Here is an 18,356-nt window from a genome sequence, read left to right on the forward strand (position 1 = left end):
AGTGTGATTGTCTGCATGGAGTGTGTAATAAAGGTCCAGAGGGCGATGGACAGTGTTTGTGTCAGCCACCGTACAGTGGAAAGAACTGTGACCAAGGTAAAAACATGACATCTTGTTGGATTATAATGTATTAGATTAAATAAAGCATATTACGCTATACATAGGTTAAATTAAAATGTATAGTCTTGGTAGCCCAGGTTATTATTTGAAATCTGTCAATGTGAATGCTGTTTACATAGTATAGTATAAATAAATGTTCACCGTAATAATGGCATTTAAGACTAGGCTGGAACAACACAGATTGTGATTGAGAGAGAATTGTGTTAGTGATGATTGATATATTCAGAGATGCAATTTGTAGAATAGATTAATTTTACACCCCTGAATTAGACATAAAACTTCAGTGAAAAGAGGACAAAAATATTAGCTGAGTAACTGAACTGATTGGAGTTGAGCAGTTGCACCATCAGAGGAAACTGTTGGGGAGAGATTTTAATGAGTCAAATCAAAAAGAAACATATGTGTGGTTTCCTAAACAGAGCTGGTAGTAATTTAATGTCATGTTATCTCTATACATGTAGTTTACTGCATATAAAGCATTGTATTATTCAAACTTTAACCACTGTAAACAGAAACAATATGGTAATAGTTTTGAAATGATGTCGTATTTAGGTAATATTATATTTAATATTTAAGACACTGTATTTCAACACTAATCACCAAGTAATAACTTGGGTATAACAATGGAAAAATGTGTGTAGGACATAAGAGAGGATGAACTTCAAATTCATCATGTGATAATTTTCCACTTTAGTTCTTCTATTTTTACCTGAAAATGGTGATGTTTTGATTTTCTGGCTTTCTTCAGCCACTTCAGTCAGTCAGTCAATCAGTTGTGCGTGTGTGTTTGTGTGTGTGTGTGCTCGTGTGCGTGTGTGTGTTGTTGACAGTGAGCACTAGGTGCAGTAACTGTCAGCCCTACTCCTACTGCGAAGGAGAAGGAGACAGCGCCAACTGCGAATGTTTGCCCGGACACAGGAAGACGCCACAGGGCAAATGCGGAAGTAAACACACAGCTCCACCGCCAACTTAATTTCTCTGTTTATTTCAAACACTGCTTTAATATTTAAGTTACTTTTTAGTTTTGTAGGGTGTTGTTGGTACATTAGTTCAAGTTTGTGTTAGCATGCTTATGTTAGCAGTAGCTCAAAGCAGAGGATTGATATATTTTATAATTTGTAAAATATATATATAAAAAATTGGTGTTTTAGAAAACACCAATTTATTTTGATATGATTTTATATGATAAGACCGCAGCAGTAAAACTCACAATACAGGATAACAACATTAACATTTGCTTGTATTAAAAATTAAAAGCTTCGCAATTTATATCACATGATGTCCAAAAATGAAGGTTATGTTTTCCATGTTTCCATTATAAAAGATAAGATAAGTAAGAAATACTTCTGCCTAGTGTGGTGTTGTAGATAAAAACACATGCCAGTGACTGAAAGCCACAGTGAATAATTTAATAACAAAATGTCAAAAGTCAGCTTTGCTGTGACAATAAAATTATACAAAACACTTACAGTATGTGGCCATAATTTAACACCATAGCTAAGGAACAGAAGGGAGGATCGCAGCAGATGTGGTTGTATAACAGCTAGGTGTTTTTTTTATTTTATGTTTGTTTTATTATTTTGACAAATGTCTTTGAATCTCATTTTAACTCTTAGTAATTCTCATGATCCATTTCAGGCATTTGTTCAGCAAGGGATTGTGACATCAATGCCCAGTGCTCCTCACAGGGTTCAAAGGTCAACTGTGTGTGTAAGCCTGATTACCAGGGTGATGGCAGGATCTGCATACCCAAAAACCCTTGTTCTGAGAACAATGGAGGGTGTCCCATCAACTCCACCATTTGTGTCTTCAAAGGACCCAATAAGGTGAGGCATGGATATTCCTCTGAATCGTAATCTACAAACCATGGCCTATTTGTTTTTAAATCCCTTGTTGTATATTTTCTTATTTGTTTGTGAAAACTATAGTTTGTTTAAGGTCCAAAAGCTTTTATTTTAAAGCAGTTATACACACTAGTACAAACATACTTATGGGTAGTAGCTTATATTTCTGACAATAAACACAACTAAATGATACACACTGGAACATACACTTCTTAGAAGTATAATAAATCACATCCATGAAACTTTGTTTAACCACATTCACTGTCTCTGTGTTTGTCTGTCTTTCAGTCCAGCTGTGACTGTATGTTTGGCATGTCCCCTATTGGTGGCAATCCTGAATCTGGCTGTGAACTGGTTTCTGCTTGTGCAGCAGACACTTGTGACCCCACGGCTACCTGCAGGAGTGGAGTAGATGGACATCCCAGGTCAGAGCCACAAACAATTTGTGTTTGTTTTGTCTCTTCGTTTGTCTCTTCGTTTGTCTCTTGGTTCTACAAGTGCCAGAAAAAGAATATTTCTTTCTAGAGACTTTTGTCTCAAGACTTTTGTCTGTTGGCATACTGGGGATTTTCCCCGTGGGCTGATGCACCTCTGGGCCGGTAGACAACACAGATCTTTTTCCCCACACTTAAGACAAGGACAGCGGATCATTTCCTTTACTGTCACTGGGACATATTTCAACTAATATTGCATCATGAAACCAATCAAATATCAAAATGTTAAAGAGTCATCAGAGCCGGTCTATATCGAGACCCTGGACTAAATCCCGAAAATATTTCTGTCTATATCTACAACTAGAGCTAAGACTAGAAAAACGCCAAGTGTACATCTGGAATCAGGACTAAAACCAGATCTTCATCTAGAACCAGGATTCAATCTAGAAAATATAGAGTTGTTGGTCTAGAATTTGAACTAGTGGCACCCAAATTTCGTCCACAAAATAACGACAATAAAGGCTATTCTATTCTAGAATTTGAACTAGAACCAGATTTTAAATGAACAGCCAGCAGCTGGTGTCACTCTGATGTCTCTATTTTGCAGAATAGAATAATTTGTTTTACCCCCCACCCCTCCCCTCTTTTCTCAGGTGTGAGTGTGAGACAGGTGAGATCGGTGACGGCCGGCGTTGCTACGGTAACCTGATGGCACGACTTAAAGAGCTTGGCAGGAGTGGAAGCCAAAGAGAAAATCTGACGGAAGCTGTTGTGCTGTTTGGTAAAATAACCAGAAATTCTTCATATGATCTGTTCTTCTGAGTCTGACTGGTGAAGAAGCATCAATACAATACATTACATACAATACATTATTCCATTCCATTCATTCATACATTCATCAGTTTTTAATCATTGTATATAGTGACACAATTTAAAAAAAAAATTCCAAGAAGAGGCGATCAGGTCTTGTCAACAGTTCACTAATGAACATTTTAAATTGTTTTAAAGACCCATCTTTTCTTTCTGGCCCTTTCTTTGAGAAGACAACATATATTTGTGACAGATTTTACTACATTTTTACCATTTACTAATATTTTACTAGTTTAAACTTTACTTTTAGTGTGTTTTATGTTACCGTTTAACTCATAAAGCACATTGGTCAAGCCTGGTTGTTTTTAAACATGCTATAGAAATAAAGTTGACCATTAAGTATGGGAATATGATTGTTATTTTTTTTTTTTTCATAGGGTCACTGTAAGATAATAAATATATTATATATTCCATCATGTTTGTTTATGTTATTGTAAACACAAACACACTTTACAGCATGTATTATTAATAAATGTACCAGGCACACAAATCAAAGAGTTGCACATTTAACTTGTATTTATGAGAAACTGCAACTGAGAATGTACATGCTTATGCAGAATTGGTGTATTTCACTCTTTATTTGGATTGCCATTGTTATGATGTACAATGAATTTCTAAAATCACAATAATCTCAATAGCTCACACTTTAAGTTACCGTCTTGGTGATGGTGTTGTATTGGTGTTTTGCCATGACATTTGACTAAATTGTGTGTATGTGTATATTTCAGAGAGAGGCTGTCCACTGCTGCTGAGTCACAATGGACCTTTCACAGCTTTCATCCCCCTAATGAAAACACCTTTAACTGTAAGTACCAAAACCCCAGCAAACATATGCCATTTTAGGATAAGTGGTAGCAACATTCTCGGGGCAAGACTGAAACTGCACTATAAATGTTCCAATGCCCAAAATTGTGCCATTTTACAGATTGGCACTTTTCAAAGTCTCTCAAGTTATTACACCTACTTACAGCCACCATGTTGACTTTGAACATAAATAATCCAGGCAGTGATTGGATTTGCCATCATTGTTGCTATGTAAGTATAATTGATGGGAAACAGGGTCGTGGTTTCATCCTGAGAATATATTATGTGGAAATAGAGGTGGGCAAGATATATCATCTAATGTAATATCATTATCTGATATAATTATAGATCTTAGATAACACATTCCCTGAATGTGTGCAGCAGTGAGCAGGATTCAGTGTCACATGACCTAGATCAGTCACAAGTCTTTGAATTTTTACTTATCGTTTTCATCAAAATCCTAAAAAATATTGAAATATAATGTTTTATCACCCATCCCTGTATGGAAGTAATTGAATCAGTTTGACTATCATTAGAATACCTAATCTTTCACAGTACACATGGTTGGGCTTTTCAATATTTGTGAGCCATTTTTGAAAAGAAGAGAGTGGGATTTTTTTGTTTTAGTATTTGTAAATACTAGTAAAAAAAAAAAATTAAAAAAAATCCAGATTATTGGTCCACTGATTTAAAAAAATTTAAAAAAAAATCCAGATTATTGGTCCACTGATTTAAACTATCTTTACAGGGTGTGAACGAGGAGCTGGTTTGTAAAAGTCACCTGATCCTGGGTCAGCATCTCTACAAGGATCTGGAGGGACAAGACATTAACATGTATGGAGGAGCCAAGTGGAGGAGCAAAGGCAACAAGGTAAAAACGTCTTCTCTAAACTTCATAGCCCTCTCATGGCCATGGATGAGTTCATTTTGTGGACAGTTTGACAGAAATGAGTCACGTGATAGGGGAAACCTCATAAGGTAGAAACCTTTCGACTTAAAGAGGATCACAAAAAAACAATTGTTCGTTTCCTTTGATTTTAATGATGTCACCACATTTAGATAAATTTTTTATCTGTAAAATCACAAGTTACACACTGTATATCTGCTGAACAAAAATCATTATTACTTTTAATGTAAGAAATTTTGACATGTAAACATAGCACAACACATATTTTTAACTATTATTGCTATAACTATATGGGCAGTATTAGTTATCATCATCATGTGATGCCTCCTTATGTCTGAACAGGAGCTAATATTCCACTAATTACACTGATCTTATACATACCATCTTAACATCTCATTATATCACATTTAAAGGAATTTACATCACACTCAGAAGGTAAAGATATCAATACAGTGTCAAAGTATCTGTAAAAATACAACACAGTCATCACTTTCATTACTGAGGATGCAGTCCAGTGGCTGACAGTCATCAAAATATTGTTGGAACGCATGGATTTACTGTTTATGTTGCAGAGTGGCAGCTCTTCTCTCCCAAACTATCACTGACAACTACTGACACTAGAGGGCAGAAACACACAGGCACACAGCAAACGGTTTCATTCGTGCCTATGTTCCAGTTAATTGGTTGCAGCTAATATACTACCACCAGCCCTTTTGATACTTTAACCACCAAAAGTGACACTCATGCTGTTTCTTCATGAAAAATGAATTGTTAATGAATGGATACTTAATAACAAGTAAAATAATGATGTTTGCTAATTCAATAAATAATATGGCATAATAATCTTTCATACAACCACCACCACCATCATCAATGTGCACTTTGCACAGCAGCCATTTTGGCATGAGGAAAATCACAGTTACCAAATTAATAATGGCTGAGAGCCATTTAGTTACCAGTTGTAGTGTGCATGCCGGTTCATTGTCACACTGTCCTGAGTGAACACAGCCATTCTCAATGTGATTTTTAACACCCGTGGTTTCCCTGCTAAAATGTGTCAAAATGGCTGCTGTGTCAAGGGAAAAAACGTACTAAACTAAATCATTTTACAGAACACAGAAAAGTTCAAATCTGATTCCTTCATTACATGAACTATTGATCTCTGCACTGCCCACATTTATCTAATACAGCCCTAAAATATTAAACAATAATAAAAGACATCCGGTTAAATGTAATCAGAGGCTATTGTGTTATTGCTTAACCCTGTCAGAATAATATCTGTGTTTCTACTGTCACACTGACCTTCACTGGTAAAATCTTAAGTGAGAGGCGGTTCTCAGTGTAAATGTATGGAAACAGTGTGTCAGTAAAAGTGTGTTTGAAGGTGTGTATGAGTGTGTTGGTGTCAAGGTCAAAGAACGACAGCTTTCCCCTGTCAAAGTCCAGACGGACTCTGATCTTCTGGAGCTTCTTTCTCAGTGACACATCTTGCTCTGAGCCTGAAGTAGAGAACGCTGACAATTTCCTATTGGAAAATAAAATTCTCCACAAGCCGGACTGTAGGCGTTCGTTCATCTGGATATACTCTCCCAACACACCCAGCTCCCAGTCTTTGTTGTCTCCAACGTCAACATCCCAACTATGAGACCCTGAGTTGAATCCTTGAGAGCCAAGAACACAGCAGGAGAACTTGGTCCTCTCTGGGTTTTTTGGGAGTTGCTGACAGTTTGCAGATCTCACACAGGACAGATCTTCAGACACGACAAGCTCTGGGTCGGCTGTGTTTGGATCCAGAATTACAGGAATGTAGGAGACTATCTCCTTCATCTTGTTCCAGATATGGAAAGTCAGGTTGCCCAGGTGTTTTGCCACATCAATCAGAGCACCTGAGATGAGCTGTGGATCATCCAGCAGAGGGCGCTGCTGGACTCTTGCCACTGCAGCCTTGTAGTTTAGCAGGAAAGAGGCATCTTCAGTTTTCAGTTCTTTCTCTGTTTTTGCAATTGTGTGGGAAAGAGCTACTATCTCTTTGCTCAGAGCACCAATCTTCTCCTGTACGATCTGACTCTTCTGCTCCTCTTCCTCTCTCAGAGCAGAGAGTCTGGCCTTCTCTTCCTCTTTCAGAAACTGGTGAAACTTCTTAAAATGCTCCTTGATCAGCTTCTCTGTTTGTTGGGCCTGTGCCTTAACATGTGTTGCTGTTTGATCACAATTTCCTCTTACTTGTTTGTAGAGTTGGAGTTTCTCTTGAAAAGGTTTCAAGAATTTCCTGAGCTCCTCTCTTTGATCGTGTGCCGCTTCATCGATGGGTCTGAACGTGTGGTTGGTGTGCCTCTTTGAGTCCCTGCAGATGAGACACACTGCCTCCTTATGGTCAAGACAGAAGAGTCTGAGTTTCTCAGAGTGAAGACTGCAAAGTGTCTCAGACCCTGTTGAACCTCTGCGATCTCTCTCCTGTAAAATGACCTCACACAGGTTCTTTAATGCCAAGTTACGGGGTGGATCTCTCTTTGGTGATATTGTCTTACAGCATGGGCACTCACATGTTTGTTTCTCTCTCCACCATTTTTGAAGACAGGCTTTACAAAAGCTGTGGCTACACGACAGGACAACTGGATCTTGGAAGATATCATGGCAAACAGGACAAGATAAATCCTCATCTGATACGGAAAACATGTTTCACACCGTGTTAAACGGAAAGAACTGCAAACAGTGTGATCAGTCACCCTAGAAAGATCCTTGAATTTTACTTTCACTTTGAGTTGTGGCTCCTCAGTTCACAAAGTGGTTTCTTCAGCTTGTTGAAGCGCTTCAGCAGTGTTCAGTTGTTCCCCTCTGTTTCCTCCTGCAGCTCCTCTATCAGTGGATATGGTTGTTTTTCTTATTGAGGGTGAATCTTTTATTGTGTCTTTGTCTGAGTGTGCTATCACACATGAAAGAATGTATGTCTTGTTTCCTGTGTTTCTGTGTTGAGTCATAGATTGGGTGGAGCTCTGATCGAGAGATAACTCCCACCAGGACATTTTATCTTAAAAAGACAGTAAAGAAATTGCAATGCAAAAACATTTTGTTTGTTATAATGAAAAAGAAACAATAGTTACCAAATAGATTTAAAGATATGTAACATTTTCACACACGATCAAACTAGGTCTTCCATAATTGTTTTGATTGAGAGACACCCTAGCAGCAGAAGTTACGTATTTAAATGGGTACTCACTTTTGGCTAGCACATACGGAAAATAATATGTTTATTTTATTACAGTAGCCTTAAAGTTAAAGGCTTACTTTACAGTTCACTGGCTGTAGACTGTTTAAGTGGCTCTTATTTAAATCTTCAACACTGAAGAGATGGAGAACAAAGTCCTCAGTCCTCTCCTCAATGTTCAAGATAGTATAGATTATTGCAATTACCAGATTATTAAAGCCCATATAAACACAATGAGCATCTTCCTTGTGGTTCTTCTTTTGTTCTTGTGACTGTAGAAGTTCATCCTGATTGATAATCCCAGCAGACTGTACACTGTTGTCCAAGAAGACCTGCCAGCAGCAAATGGGATCATCCATATCATCGACCAGCCAATCACAAACACTCTTTCTGATACGAGTTCTTATGATTACCAGGTGAGTTAAAGGGCCACTTTAACAAATATGGAAAACTCGCTAATGACATTAAAATACAATAAGCGGGGATTAATTGACATATAGTATACCATAAAAATGATTCAACAATTTCTACTATTTATTTATTTACCAATACTGGAGCATATCAAGTCAGGATTATTTTTTGATTGTATGCCAGTGGCTGAAGCTGCTCCTTGGACAATATGAATGTCAGTCATTTGATTTCTTTTTTGTTTTTTTCATGTGTCCAGTTTGCTGATAAAACAATTGGAGAAATTCTGACAAAGAATGGAAAATATAACCGCTTCCTGTCCCTGGTTGATGTGAGTAATGAGCTCAAATAGATATTTTAATTTATCTCAACATTATCTGAACAAATCTTTTGTATAAATCACTTTACGATTGAAATGTTGCTCATTTTACTCCGCCATTACATTCCAATATACTAAGGCTATGTATGGGCAAACAAAGAGAAAGTGACAAAACTAATGGTCTTTGCAACTATATTTATCTGGCAGCTGTAGTTCCTTTTCAGATAAAGATTTGATGTACAGACAAATATGATAATTATAATATTTTTTGTTCATTAAAATTGGGGTATTTTGCGTAAATGTTTAATTTGTTCCTCTCTCACAATCTCTCAGACTCAAGCGGTGACCCTTTAAAGGGACCCAACCTTTAGTTTGAAAAATTAAACTTTGCTATTAACAAAGTCATATCATTTGTCATAAGTACCAGAGCCTGTATATACATATACTGTATATGTCATGTTCGTATAGTACTGTGCAAGCTAAAAATTCTTTGTTCCTCTCAAGAAAATAACATTTTTGTTCACTTCTGTTTAAATGGTAAATCTACCATTGTTACTGTAAACTATGTATGTGTATGTAGAACTGTGGGTCACCCCCTCCTCTCAGAGGTCCTGGACCCCTGACTGTGTTTGTTCCCACCAATGAAGCCGTGGACCGATCCAGAGACGGCAGCATCCTTTATATGCTCAATGATGTAAGGACAGAGGGAGTGGAGTCACATCTCATTGTCTATTCAGCTCTCATGTTATTTGTTTATTTGTGGTAACATACAGGTTTTATTGATAAGTCTGTTTATGTATTATTATTATTACAATAATATATTTCTGCCACTTATTAGTCCTTTGACCATTATGCAATATTTTGTTATTATAATGATATTATGCTTTTTCTAAAGGCCAAACATAAACTTCAGGAACTCCTCAGGCACCATGTTTTTTCACAGACTATGGTAAGATGCCCCCCACACATTGCTTCCTCTATCTTTATCATCTGTTTATCAATCCTTCCTTTCCACTTTACTTTCTTACTTACTTTTTTGTCAGGCAGATATTTATGACCATCAATTTATGACTCTCTACTAGTAATCAACAGATATTCATTCATGTATTATATCCCAGTCAACATGTGGTCTGTGTACCACATTTAACTAAGTTAAACTATTTCTAGCACATGTTTATATTTAAATGCATTCTTAACTCTATTTTGACCAAAGGCAGACTTTACCTTTTTGGTACCAGTGTGGATGAGGTCCAAGAATAGCTAAGATATTTGGATGATGTTGTTTGCTCTTTCCAATATCATGTTTTACAAAATGGGACTAAATGTGAAGTTTTAGTTGATGATTATTTTTCTGTCGGCAGCTTACCGTTGACGATTTGGCTGCACTTCCTAAGATTGTGACAATGGCTAATCAGATCATCACTATTACTGTGTCTGATGATGTAAGTGTCTAAGATTTATTTATGGTGTAATGGTTTGTCTTGTTCAATCATTAATTCACAATAAACATTAGAAGGCTCCATAAACACTACCAGCCCTGTTCCGTTTGCCTCCAGGGTCAGATCCTGTTGGGGGAAAAGGGCATCCATCTAGTGACCACCAACATTATGGCATCCAATGGGATAATTCATATGATTGACGGGCTGCTGTACCCGCCATCCATCCTCCCCGTCCTGCCTCATCGATGTGACATCATTGAGAGCAGAATTATTATGGTGAGAAGTCTATTATCAAACACACAGACTCTGAATCAACAGTCCGTCCAGCAGAGATAATTTGCTGCTAATAATGGCCAAATTGTCATTGAGGAATTGATGTATTTATTTAAGCTTACGATATTATTATTGGGCACATTCTACCATATAGGCACAAGATCATACTTAGTAGTACAATATCAATTAGAACTGGTTTTATTTGCACATTAGATATTTTTAGATACCAAAGACCAATATATTAACTCTGCCAATACATGAATATTTATTTATTTTATATTTGGGCCATTAGTTTACCTACCAATGCATCACATTTTATTGCATAAAAAACATCTTGGGACTTTGCTGATTTACCTTTTGCACTCATTATCAACCATAGAACATAATTGGGAGGAGGCTTTGAGGGACTGAAGTTCTTCCTTTTACCTCATTTACACTACCGTTTTGTCATTCACCCATTCACATACAGCATATCTATGTGCAGCACAGATTCTATCACACATCTTTCTATCCATTCACACACTTCCGGCACACCAACGTGGGACTAAGTGTCTTGCCCAAGGACACATTGGCATGTAGACTTGCGGAGCTGGGAATCGAACCAACAACCTTCAAAATGAAAGATGACTCACTCTATCCATTCTATTATCATTAGTATTAACTTCACAATTATGTGTTCAGAGATTAAGTGTTAACTTTTATCTGCTTGTGTGTTTTTAGGGTCCCTGTATTCACTGCAGTTACCTCTATGAGACCCAATGTCCAGAAGGCAGCACTAAAATGGTAAAATAATTATAACTCTTCTGATCACTTCCCTGTAAAATGTATTCAGTATGACTAGATTACAAACTGTGCAATTACTTTTCTACTTTTATGTGAACGTGTCATTAAATAGGTGACCACTGAATTAAATGTTACAGGGTTAGAATAAATAATAAATACCAAATAATATAAAATATGCTATTTATAAAAAGTCTCATGGTGTCACAATTTAATGTTGTATTACATTACTGAAAATCTTAATTTTAAGGAAAATAGAGTTCCTAAATCAGTGTTTTTGTTTTGTTTTGTTTTGTTTTGTTTTGTTTTGCTTTGCTTTGCTTTGCTTTGCTTTGCTTTGCTTTGCTTTCCCCGCTGTTGAGCAATATACTCTAGATGAGAAAAGAAATTTTAACAGACCTGTGTGTTTGTTTGTGTGCATTTGTGTGTGTTTGTGTGTGTTTCTTCAGGCAAGTCACCAAATTGGCTGTGATTACGTCGCATCTCCTCTGAATCCAACACTTCAAAAAGGCTGTGCCTTACACTGTAACACCACCAAGCAGGTGAGAGTGGCAACACTGAATCGGGAGCTTTATTTTTAAAGGTGCAAAACCTGTGCGCCAGCATGTCAGACTGACAACACTGAGAGGAAAACAGACCATGAAAAAAGAAATATGACATCATGTATGCATCAAATTATTTACGAATCCAGAAAGATGACATAAACCACACAGTCACCTGAGGTCAAAACATACATGAAAAGGGACTTTCTTGTTACATAAAAGTTCAATAAATAAATGACTAAAATAGAGAGTACTTTACGGAGAATTATGTCAAAAATATAAGCGATTTTAAACTCTCTCTCTCACTCTGTGTGTGTGTGTGTGTGTGTGTGTGTGTTTTAACAGACTGCAGAGTGTTGTAAAGGATTTTTTGGCCCAGACTGTAAACCCTGTATTGGAGGATTTCAAAATCCCTGCTACGACAAAGGAACGGTGGGGAACGCTCAACTCTGTCACAAGAGTCTTGTCTGTCATCTGATGGTGGTTATTTATTTGTTTATTTATTTTTGTCCCCCGTGCAGTGCTTTGATGGTATCCAAGGCAATGGTTCATGCAGCTGTCAATCAAATTTCAAAGGTATCGCCTGCCACATCTGTTCAGATCCAAGCAAGTATGGAGAGAACTGTGACGAAGGTAACAGCAAGAAGACTTATTATCTTTACGGGTTGTAACTCTTGCCTGCAGATGAATGCTTGCTCACAAACAACATTCAGTGCATGAACTGATCAGGGATCAAATAAAATACTGCAACATTTCAGTGCTCCTTATATTTCATTAAATGTGTAAAAATGTCTGAAAACAGACAACAATGGATAAGTTTAGCAGAAGATAAGCTGCCATTATTATGAGGGGAGAAAGACTATGGACATATTAAGGAAAGCAGGCAGATATATCCGCAGGCTGCTTACTGAAAGCCTTTGAGCTGAAGATTTACACAATGTTCACCATATTTGCCTGTTTTTACCGCCTTCAGAGCTGGTTTGAAAAATCTGATTTTCCTCTGTGTTGAAGGGCTCTTGCACTGTATGTATTCACACTTTCAGGGTTTTTTTTTTTTTTAGATCAGTTTATGTTCAATCCTTCCAAGACACATGAAATATGTTTTTAGCAGCTATTTGATTATGAACCAACCTAAAAAACGGATGGAGCTGAAGAATTACAACCAGTATTTTCCATTAGTCTGAGGGTGACATCAGTGTTCCGAGCACCACAAGGGAAAACATTTACCTGCTTCATTTAACAGCAGTTATCACAAAGATAGTGTTTCTAAACAAAAGCGGATTTTTATTAGTCATACCAAGTATAACTGGGTATGCAAAATTATCAATGAGGATAATTTCGTCCACCCCAAATGTAAATATACAGTGATGTGTTTTGCCTCATGTTCTGTTTTATTGACTGACTAACCTAAAATGTTTGAATTGTGTGTGTGTGTGTGCATGTGCTCACTCGACCACAGAGTGTCGGTGTGTCCATGGTGTGTGTGATAACCGCCCTGGCTCTAGTGGTGTGTGTCGCAGAGGATCTTGTCTAGAGGGATACTCTGGAGAGAACTGTGACAAGACGGCCACACCCTGCAACTCTGATGGTCTGCAGGAACACTGTCACATCCATGCATACTGTACACACACAGGACTACATACCACGTAAGATATTACTTCTTCTCTTACAAATACAGCTGGTCATTCTGGCTCCTGTGTTTTGTCCATCCATCCGTCTTCTTCTGCTTTATCCTCTACATAAAGTCACAGCTGATATAGGCCGAAAAGCGGGGAAGCTGTGATGGACTGGCGACCCTGGACAGATCGCCAGTCCATCACAGGGCCACATAGAGACAACAACCATCCACTCTCACACTCACACCAGGGTCAATTTAGAGTGTCCAATTTGGCTAATCCCCTTTTTTTAGTCGTCTTTGCTTTCATCAGAAATCCTTTCTCATTTTTGTTGTACATTTTCTGCACCTACAGTTGACACTATCCTTATATCAACTCTGTGTTTAGAAACAAAGACAAAACAAATACACATTTCAAACATATCAAACAGGAACATCAAGGTTTGAGTGCCAAACGTATAATTTACTCATCCCTGTAGTTTCGAGGAGCAGGTCAGGTCAGTTTTGTTCAGCTTCAAATGTGCTTGTGTATGCTTTACCAGGTGTGTTTGTCGGGATGGATATGATGGTAATGGTCACTCCTGTTCACCGATCAACCCTTGCCTGAAAAGCAACCGAGGAGGCTGCGACACCAACGTGAGACTTACTGCTAGTGTCTGTGTGTTAAACCTCCCCAGAGTTATTTAAGAATGCCGTGGCCCTCACTTTTGGAATCACTGGTTGAGAATAGACATTTTGGGACATTTAATCATTTTAACATTTTATCTGTCAGACTACTCAACATAGAGAAAAAGGTTAACTGTCATGTATTTCAATAAGCACTGTCACTTTAGAGTTGTCCATTTTGCACTGTGGCTACTGGTTTGTTTAAACTTGTCTTAATGTTATTTACTTTACGTTTTTAGGGTATATGCGATTCTCATTTTTAAGACAGGTGCAGTATTTTCTATTCTGTTATGTATATTCTGTGAAGGATATGTCCTTTGTTGGCTGTTTGTGCTCCCTGTTGTACTGTGTACTGTGTTCTGCAACTGTTGCCCAAGAAAAATGTCCTTGCGGGGACAATAAAGTATATTTGGTTTGATTATACCTAAAGATGTTCACCCACACTACAGTAGATCAGCTCTGTTCATACAAATTCAAAAGTGCATATTAAAATTCAAAAAGTGTTGTTATAACATATCCTCTCTCTCTTGTGTTATTCTGTCTCTACAGGCAGAGTGTGTGTATGTGGGTCCAGGCAATGTTTCGTGTATATGTATCGAGGGATGGACAGGTGACGGCAAAGTATGTGTTGAGATTAACAACTGTCAGTTGGAGAGTCGAGGAGGCTGCAGCCCCAACGCTCAGTGTACTCACATCGGACCCGGACAGGTTGGTTACTAAAAAGTGAAGATGAATTTAAGCATTAAGCTGTAAGCAGCACTGACCAGGCCCTCACACTCTAGCTCCAGCTCCCCCTGGGATTGTGTGTACTGTCCCAGGGGACTTGCAGGGGTTGTGGGGGGACCAATCCCAGCTGACATAGGAGACCTGATTTTTTTGTTTTTAGAAACAAGACAATGGTATTAACATTCTGCAATATGGTCTTGAGGTCACAAACTCAGAACAGGGACAGCTCAGGATATTGTTGAGCTGTCTGCCAATCAACCCTAATAGATTGCTTCATACTTTGACATCACCAACCACAGAGCAGCATTATTTCTGCTCTCCATGAATGGAAAGGCTTTCGAAAGTGTACTGTGTTGTCTACTTTATGTAGACAACATAGCAATGTTGCAATGCAGCAATGTTGTCAACAAAAACTGCCTAAGTGATGTAATTTTCTTTTGACTGCCGAGCTTGAGGGCAAAATTCAAAATGCTTTCAAAAATTCAGTTTTTGGTAAAAATTTAACAATTTAAATGCTTCATCAACCATCAAAAAACATCAAAATATACATTAATTTAGCAAGACATTGTAGGTGATGTTAACAGTACTATTTACAGTCAAATGGTCAGATGCAGCGTTGCTTCAGTTTCTGATCTTTCAATGGTCAGCGTAGTCAGTGTGTATAGGATCTTTCAATGGTCAGCGTAGTCAGTGTGTATAGGACAATCTGTTACAAGATAAACTGAAGCAAATTTAGAGTCTCTCACTCACTCACTCACCTTCTACCACTTTATCCTCCACATGAAGGTCGCGGGGGTGGGAGGAGACTGGTTTTAATTCTTGTAGTTTTGAGAAAAACAGAGAAATGAACTTCATAATTTGCACCAAACGTTCATACAGAGCTCCTCACTGTGTTCTATGAGATTTAATAATGAATTACTCAACAACTCTCTGTAATAAATAGCTGCACAATAGTAAAGACCTGTTTGTGTGTCTGTGTGAATGCAGAGTGAGTGTGTCTGTAAAACAGGTTACATGGGAAATGGTATTTTGTGTGACCTGATCAATCCCTGCCTGGAAAACAGAGGAGACTGCAGCCCCAATGCTGACTGTAACAACATAGCACTCGGACAGGTCAGTGAATAAACAGATGAATAACTAACAAACTGTTCATACCTTTCTGTCCCAGCTTTAACTAAACAAATTCACATAATGATATTATGCTATTTATGGCAGATATTTGGCCCATTTTTCTCTTTTTTTATTTTGTTTGTTTGAGATATATATACATATATACAGTATACATATGCATATATACATATACTGTATATACACTGCCTGTCCAAAAAAAAAATCGCAACCTGGATTTAACTAAGCAAATAGGTAAGGGGTTGCTGCAGTTGGTCAGGTCTAGGTTCAGCAACATTATGTGCCCAAAGAATGAGGTCAGCTGACTACCTGAATATAATGAATGACCAGATTATTCCATGAATGCATTTTTCCCTGATGACATGGGCATATTCCAAGATGACAATGCCAGGATTTATCAGGCTCAAATTCAGGGAGCATGAGACATCATTTTCACACATGGATTGGCCACCACAGAGTCCAGACCTTAACCCCATTGAGAATCTTTGGGATGTGCTGGAGAAGGCTTTGCTCAGTGGCCCGACTTTCCCATGATCAATACAAGATCTTGGTGAAAAATGAATGCAACACTGGACGGAAATAAATCTTGTGACATTGCAGTAGCTTATGGATACAATGCCACAGTGAATGAGTGCCGTAAACAAAGCTAAAGGCGGTCCAACGATGTGACCCTTTTTTTTAGGTGGCGACCTTTCTTTTGGCCAGGCAGTGTATATACATCATCATCATCATCATCATTATCATCGTCTTTTATTGTCTCTTACTGTCTATGTGATTAATTAACTTACTCATAAATTGTCTGAAATACACATATTTTAGCGTTAACATTTTAGGGGCAATGGTTAAGACCTGTTTCTGTATCTGTGTGACTGCAGAGTCGGTGTGTCTGTAAAACAGGATACAAAGGAGATGGGACTGTGTGTGAGCCGGTCAACCCCTGCATTAAAAACAACTGCCATGAACTGGTACACACACACACACACATGCAAACACATACAGCCTTAAACTACCTCTTAATCCATAGGCAGCCCTTTGAAAATGTTCAGATGTTGTCAATGATGGTAATCTGATCTATATTTATCATTTCATTGACTCACACAATCCACTTATGCTTCATATTGGGAGATAGACAGTTTGTGGTCTTACTTTGGTAAAAACTTGATCTGATCACAGTTCTTAGCATTCAACACTAATGTCAAGACGAAATACTAATTGATTTTTCAAATGTAAAATATTTTCAGTTGTCTCTTATGGAGACTCTGAAGCATTTAATGACCAGTGTTCCTGTTTGTGTTACAAGTAAAAAATATGAGAACGGTTTTAATTGCTGTATTTAATGCTCACAGGGAACATTAATCTCCCATGATCATTTTCTACTGTACACTATGTTAGGCAAAGTGTGAGACAACAAGATGTGTCTGTCCTGATGGCTATGGAGGAAATGGAACCATCTGCTATGGATCATTACTGGAGGTAAATTGTTAAATTTGCTATGCCCTACTTTTTTTTTGTTATCGGGCTTGACCCTTTTATTCCGTTATCTGCCAATAACAAGTCTTATTGAATACTTAAGTTTACAAAGCAGCAGAATGAATGCGTTTCTGCCTCACTGAGCTAACGTAAAAAGCCAGTTGAAAATGTAAAGCTCTTACCTGAATAATTTGCATACTGCTACTGTAATACAACCTGAATTCATCTACAAATCACAGCCTGACTCCATGCTATAATAACTGTGAGTGTGTGTAATGTGTGTTTGTAGGAAATGGACATGAACAAAAAAGTGATCATTTTCTCCTTACTGAGTCAGGTGTGTAAGAACAAGATACTACTCTGTGAATACTCACTTACTCAGTGTTCTATGTTACTTCTAACTAACTTGTATGGTTCAAACTGAGCTAACCTACAGGAGATCATAGTCTCAGATGTGGAGATTAGATTTAGCTAATCTAATTGAAAATTGTACATTGGCACTGTAAAATTAAGGTGTGTTTGTGTTTGTGTTTGTGTGTGTGGTATGGGCATATACATTATTAGCATAGTGATCTCTCTGTGGACCTGAATGGGAACCTGACATTGTTGGCTCCATCAAACCGTGCTATGAGGAGCATGAGTCCAGATCAGACTTTGTTTTGGACCAGCCGACACCATCTGCCTCACTTCCTGCGGTCAGTGTCCTCAGCCACACCCATATGCAAACACACAACACAAAAAGACGAGGACATGCAAACCTTGTTCTCTTTTCCCCAGTATACATACGTACAGGTGAGAAGAAGGAC

General features: G+C 37.9%; 2 protein-coding genes across 2 annotated transcripts in view; one reads left to right on the forward strand and one right to left on the reverse strand.

Moving 5' to 3' along the window:
* Positions 1-18,356, forward strand: part of stab1 (stabilin 1) — a 57,704-nt gene that overhangs the window by 5,731 nt on the left and 33,617 nt on the right. Inside the window, exons 6-30 of the mRNA XM_058630849.1 lie at positions 1-96; positions 951-1,064; positions 1,759-1,946; positions 2,253-2,389; positions 3,052-3,179; positions 3,997-4,073; positions 4,821-4,943; positions 8,463-8,600; positions 8,852-8,923; positions 9,492-9,605; positions 9,807-9,860; positions 10,273-10,353; positions 10,468-10,626; positions 11,344-11,406; positions 11,853-11,945; positions 12,291-12,377; positions 12,467-12,578; positions 13,405-13,591; positions 14,103-14,196; positions 14,776-14,934; positions 15,940-16,065; positions 16,956-17,045; positions 17,473-17,553; positions 17,840-17,887; positions 18,115-18,245. Of these exons, the coding sequence (XP_058486832.1) occupies positions 1-96; positions 951-1,064; positions 1,759-1,946; positions 2,253-2,389; positions 3,052-3,179; positions 3,997-4,073; positions 4,821-4,943; positions 8,463-8,600; positions 8,852-8,923; positions 9,492-9,605; positions 9,807-9,860; positions 10,273-10,353; positions 10,468-10,626; positions 11,344-11,406; positions 11,853-11,945; positions 12,291-12,377; positions 12,467-12,578; positions 13,405-13,591; positions 14,103-14,196; positions 14,776-14,934; positions 15,940-16,065; positions 16,956-17,045; positions 17,473-17,553; positions 17,840-17,887; positions 18,115-18,245 (2,752 nt within the window). The remainder of the gene's footprint in view (positions 97-950; positions 1,065-1,758; positions 1,947-2,252; positions 2,390-3,051; positions 3,180-3,996; positions 4,074-4,820; positions 4,944-8,462; positions 8,601-8,851; positions 8,924-9,491; positions 9,606-9,806; positions 9,861-10,272; positions 10,354-10,467; positions 10,627-11,343; positions 11,407-11,852; positions 11,946-12,290; positions 12,378-12,466; positions 12,579-13,404; positions 13,592-14,102; positions 14,197-14,775; positions 14,935-15,939; positions 16,066-16,955; positions 17,046-17,472; positions 17,554-17,839; positions 17,888-18,114; positions 18,246-18,356) is intronic.
* Positions 5,609-8,228, reverse strand: LOC131460395 (E3 ubiquitin-protein ligase TRIM35-like). Its single transcript, XM_058630850.1, has one exon. It carries the CDS (start codon positions 7,653-7,655, stop codon positions 6,246-6,248), a length of 1,410 nt encoding a protein of 469 aa, XP_058486833.1. The 5' UTR covers positions 7,656-8,228; the 3' UTR covers positions 5,609-6,245.

Source organism: Solea solea, chromosome 6, assembly GCF_958295425.1.
Source record: "Solea solea chromosome 6, fSolSol10.1, whole genome shotgun sequence".
NCBI lineage: Eukaryota > Metazoa > Chordata > Actinopteri > Pleuronectiformes > Soleidae > Solea > Solea solea.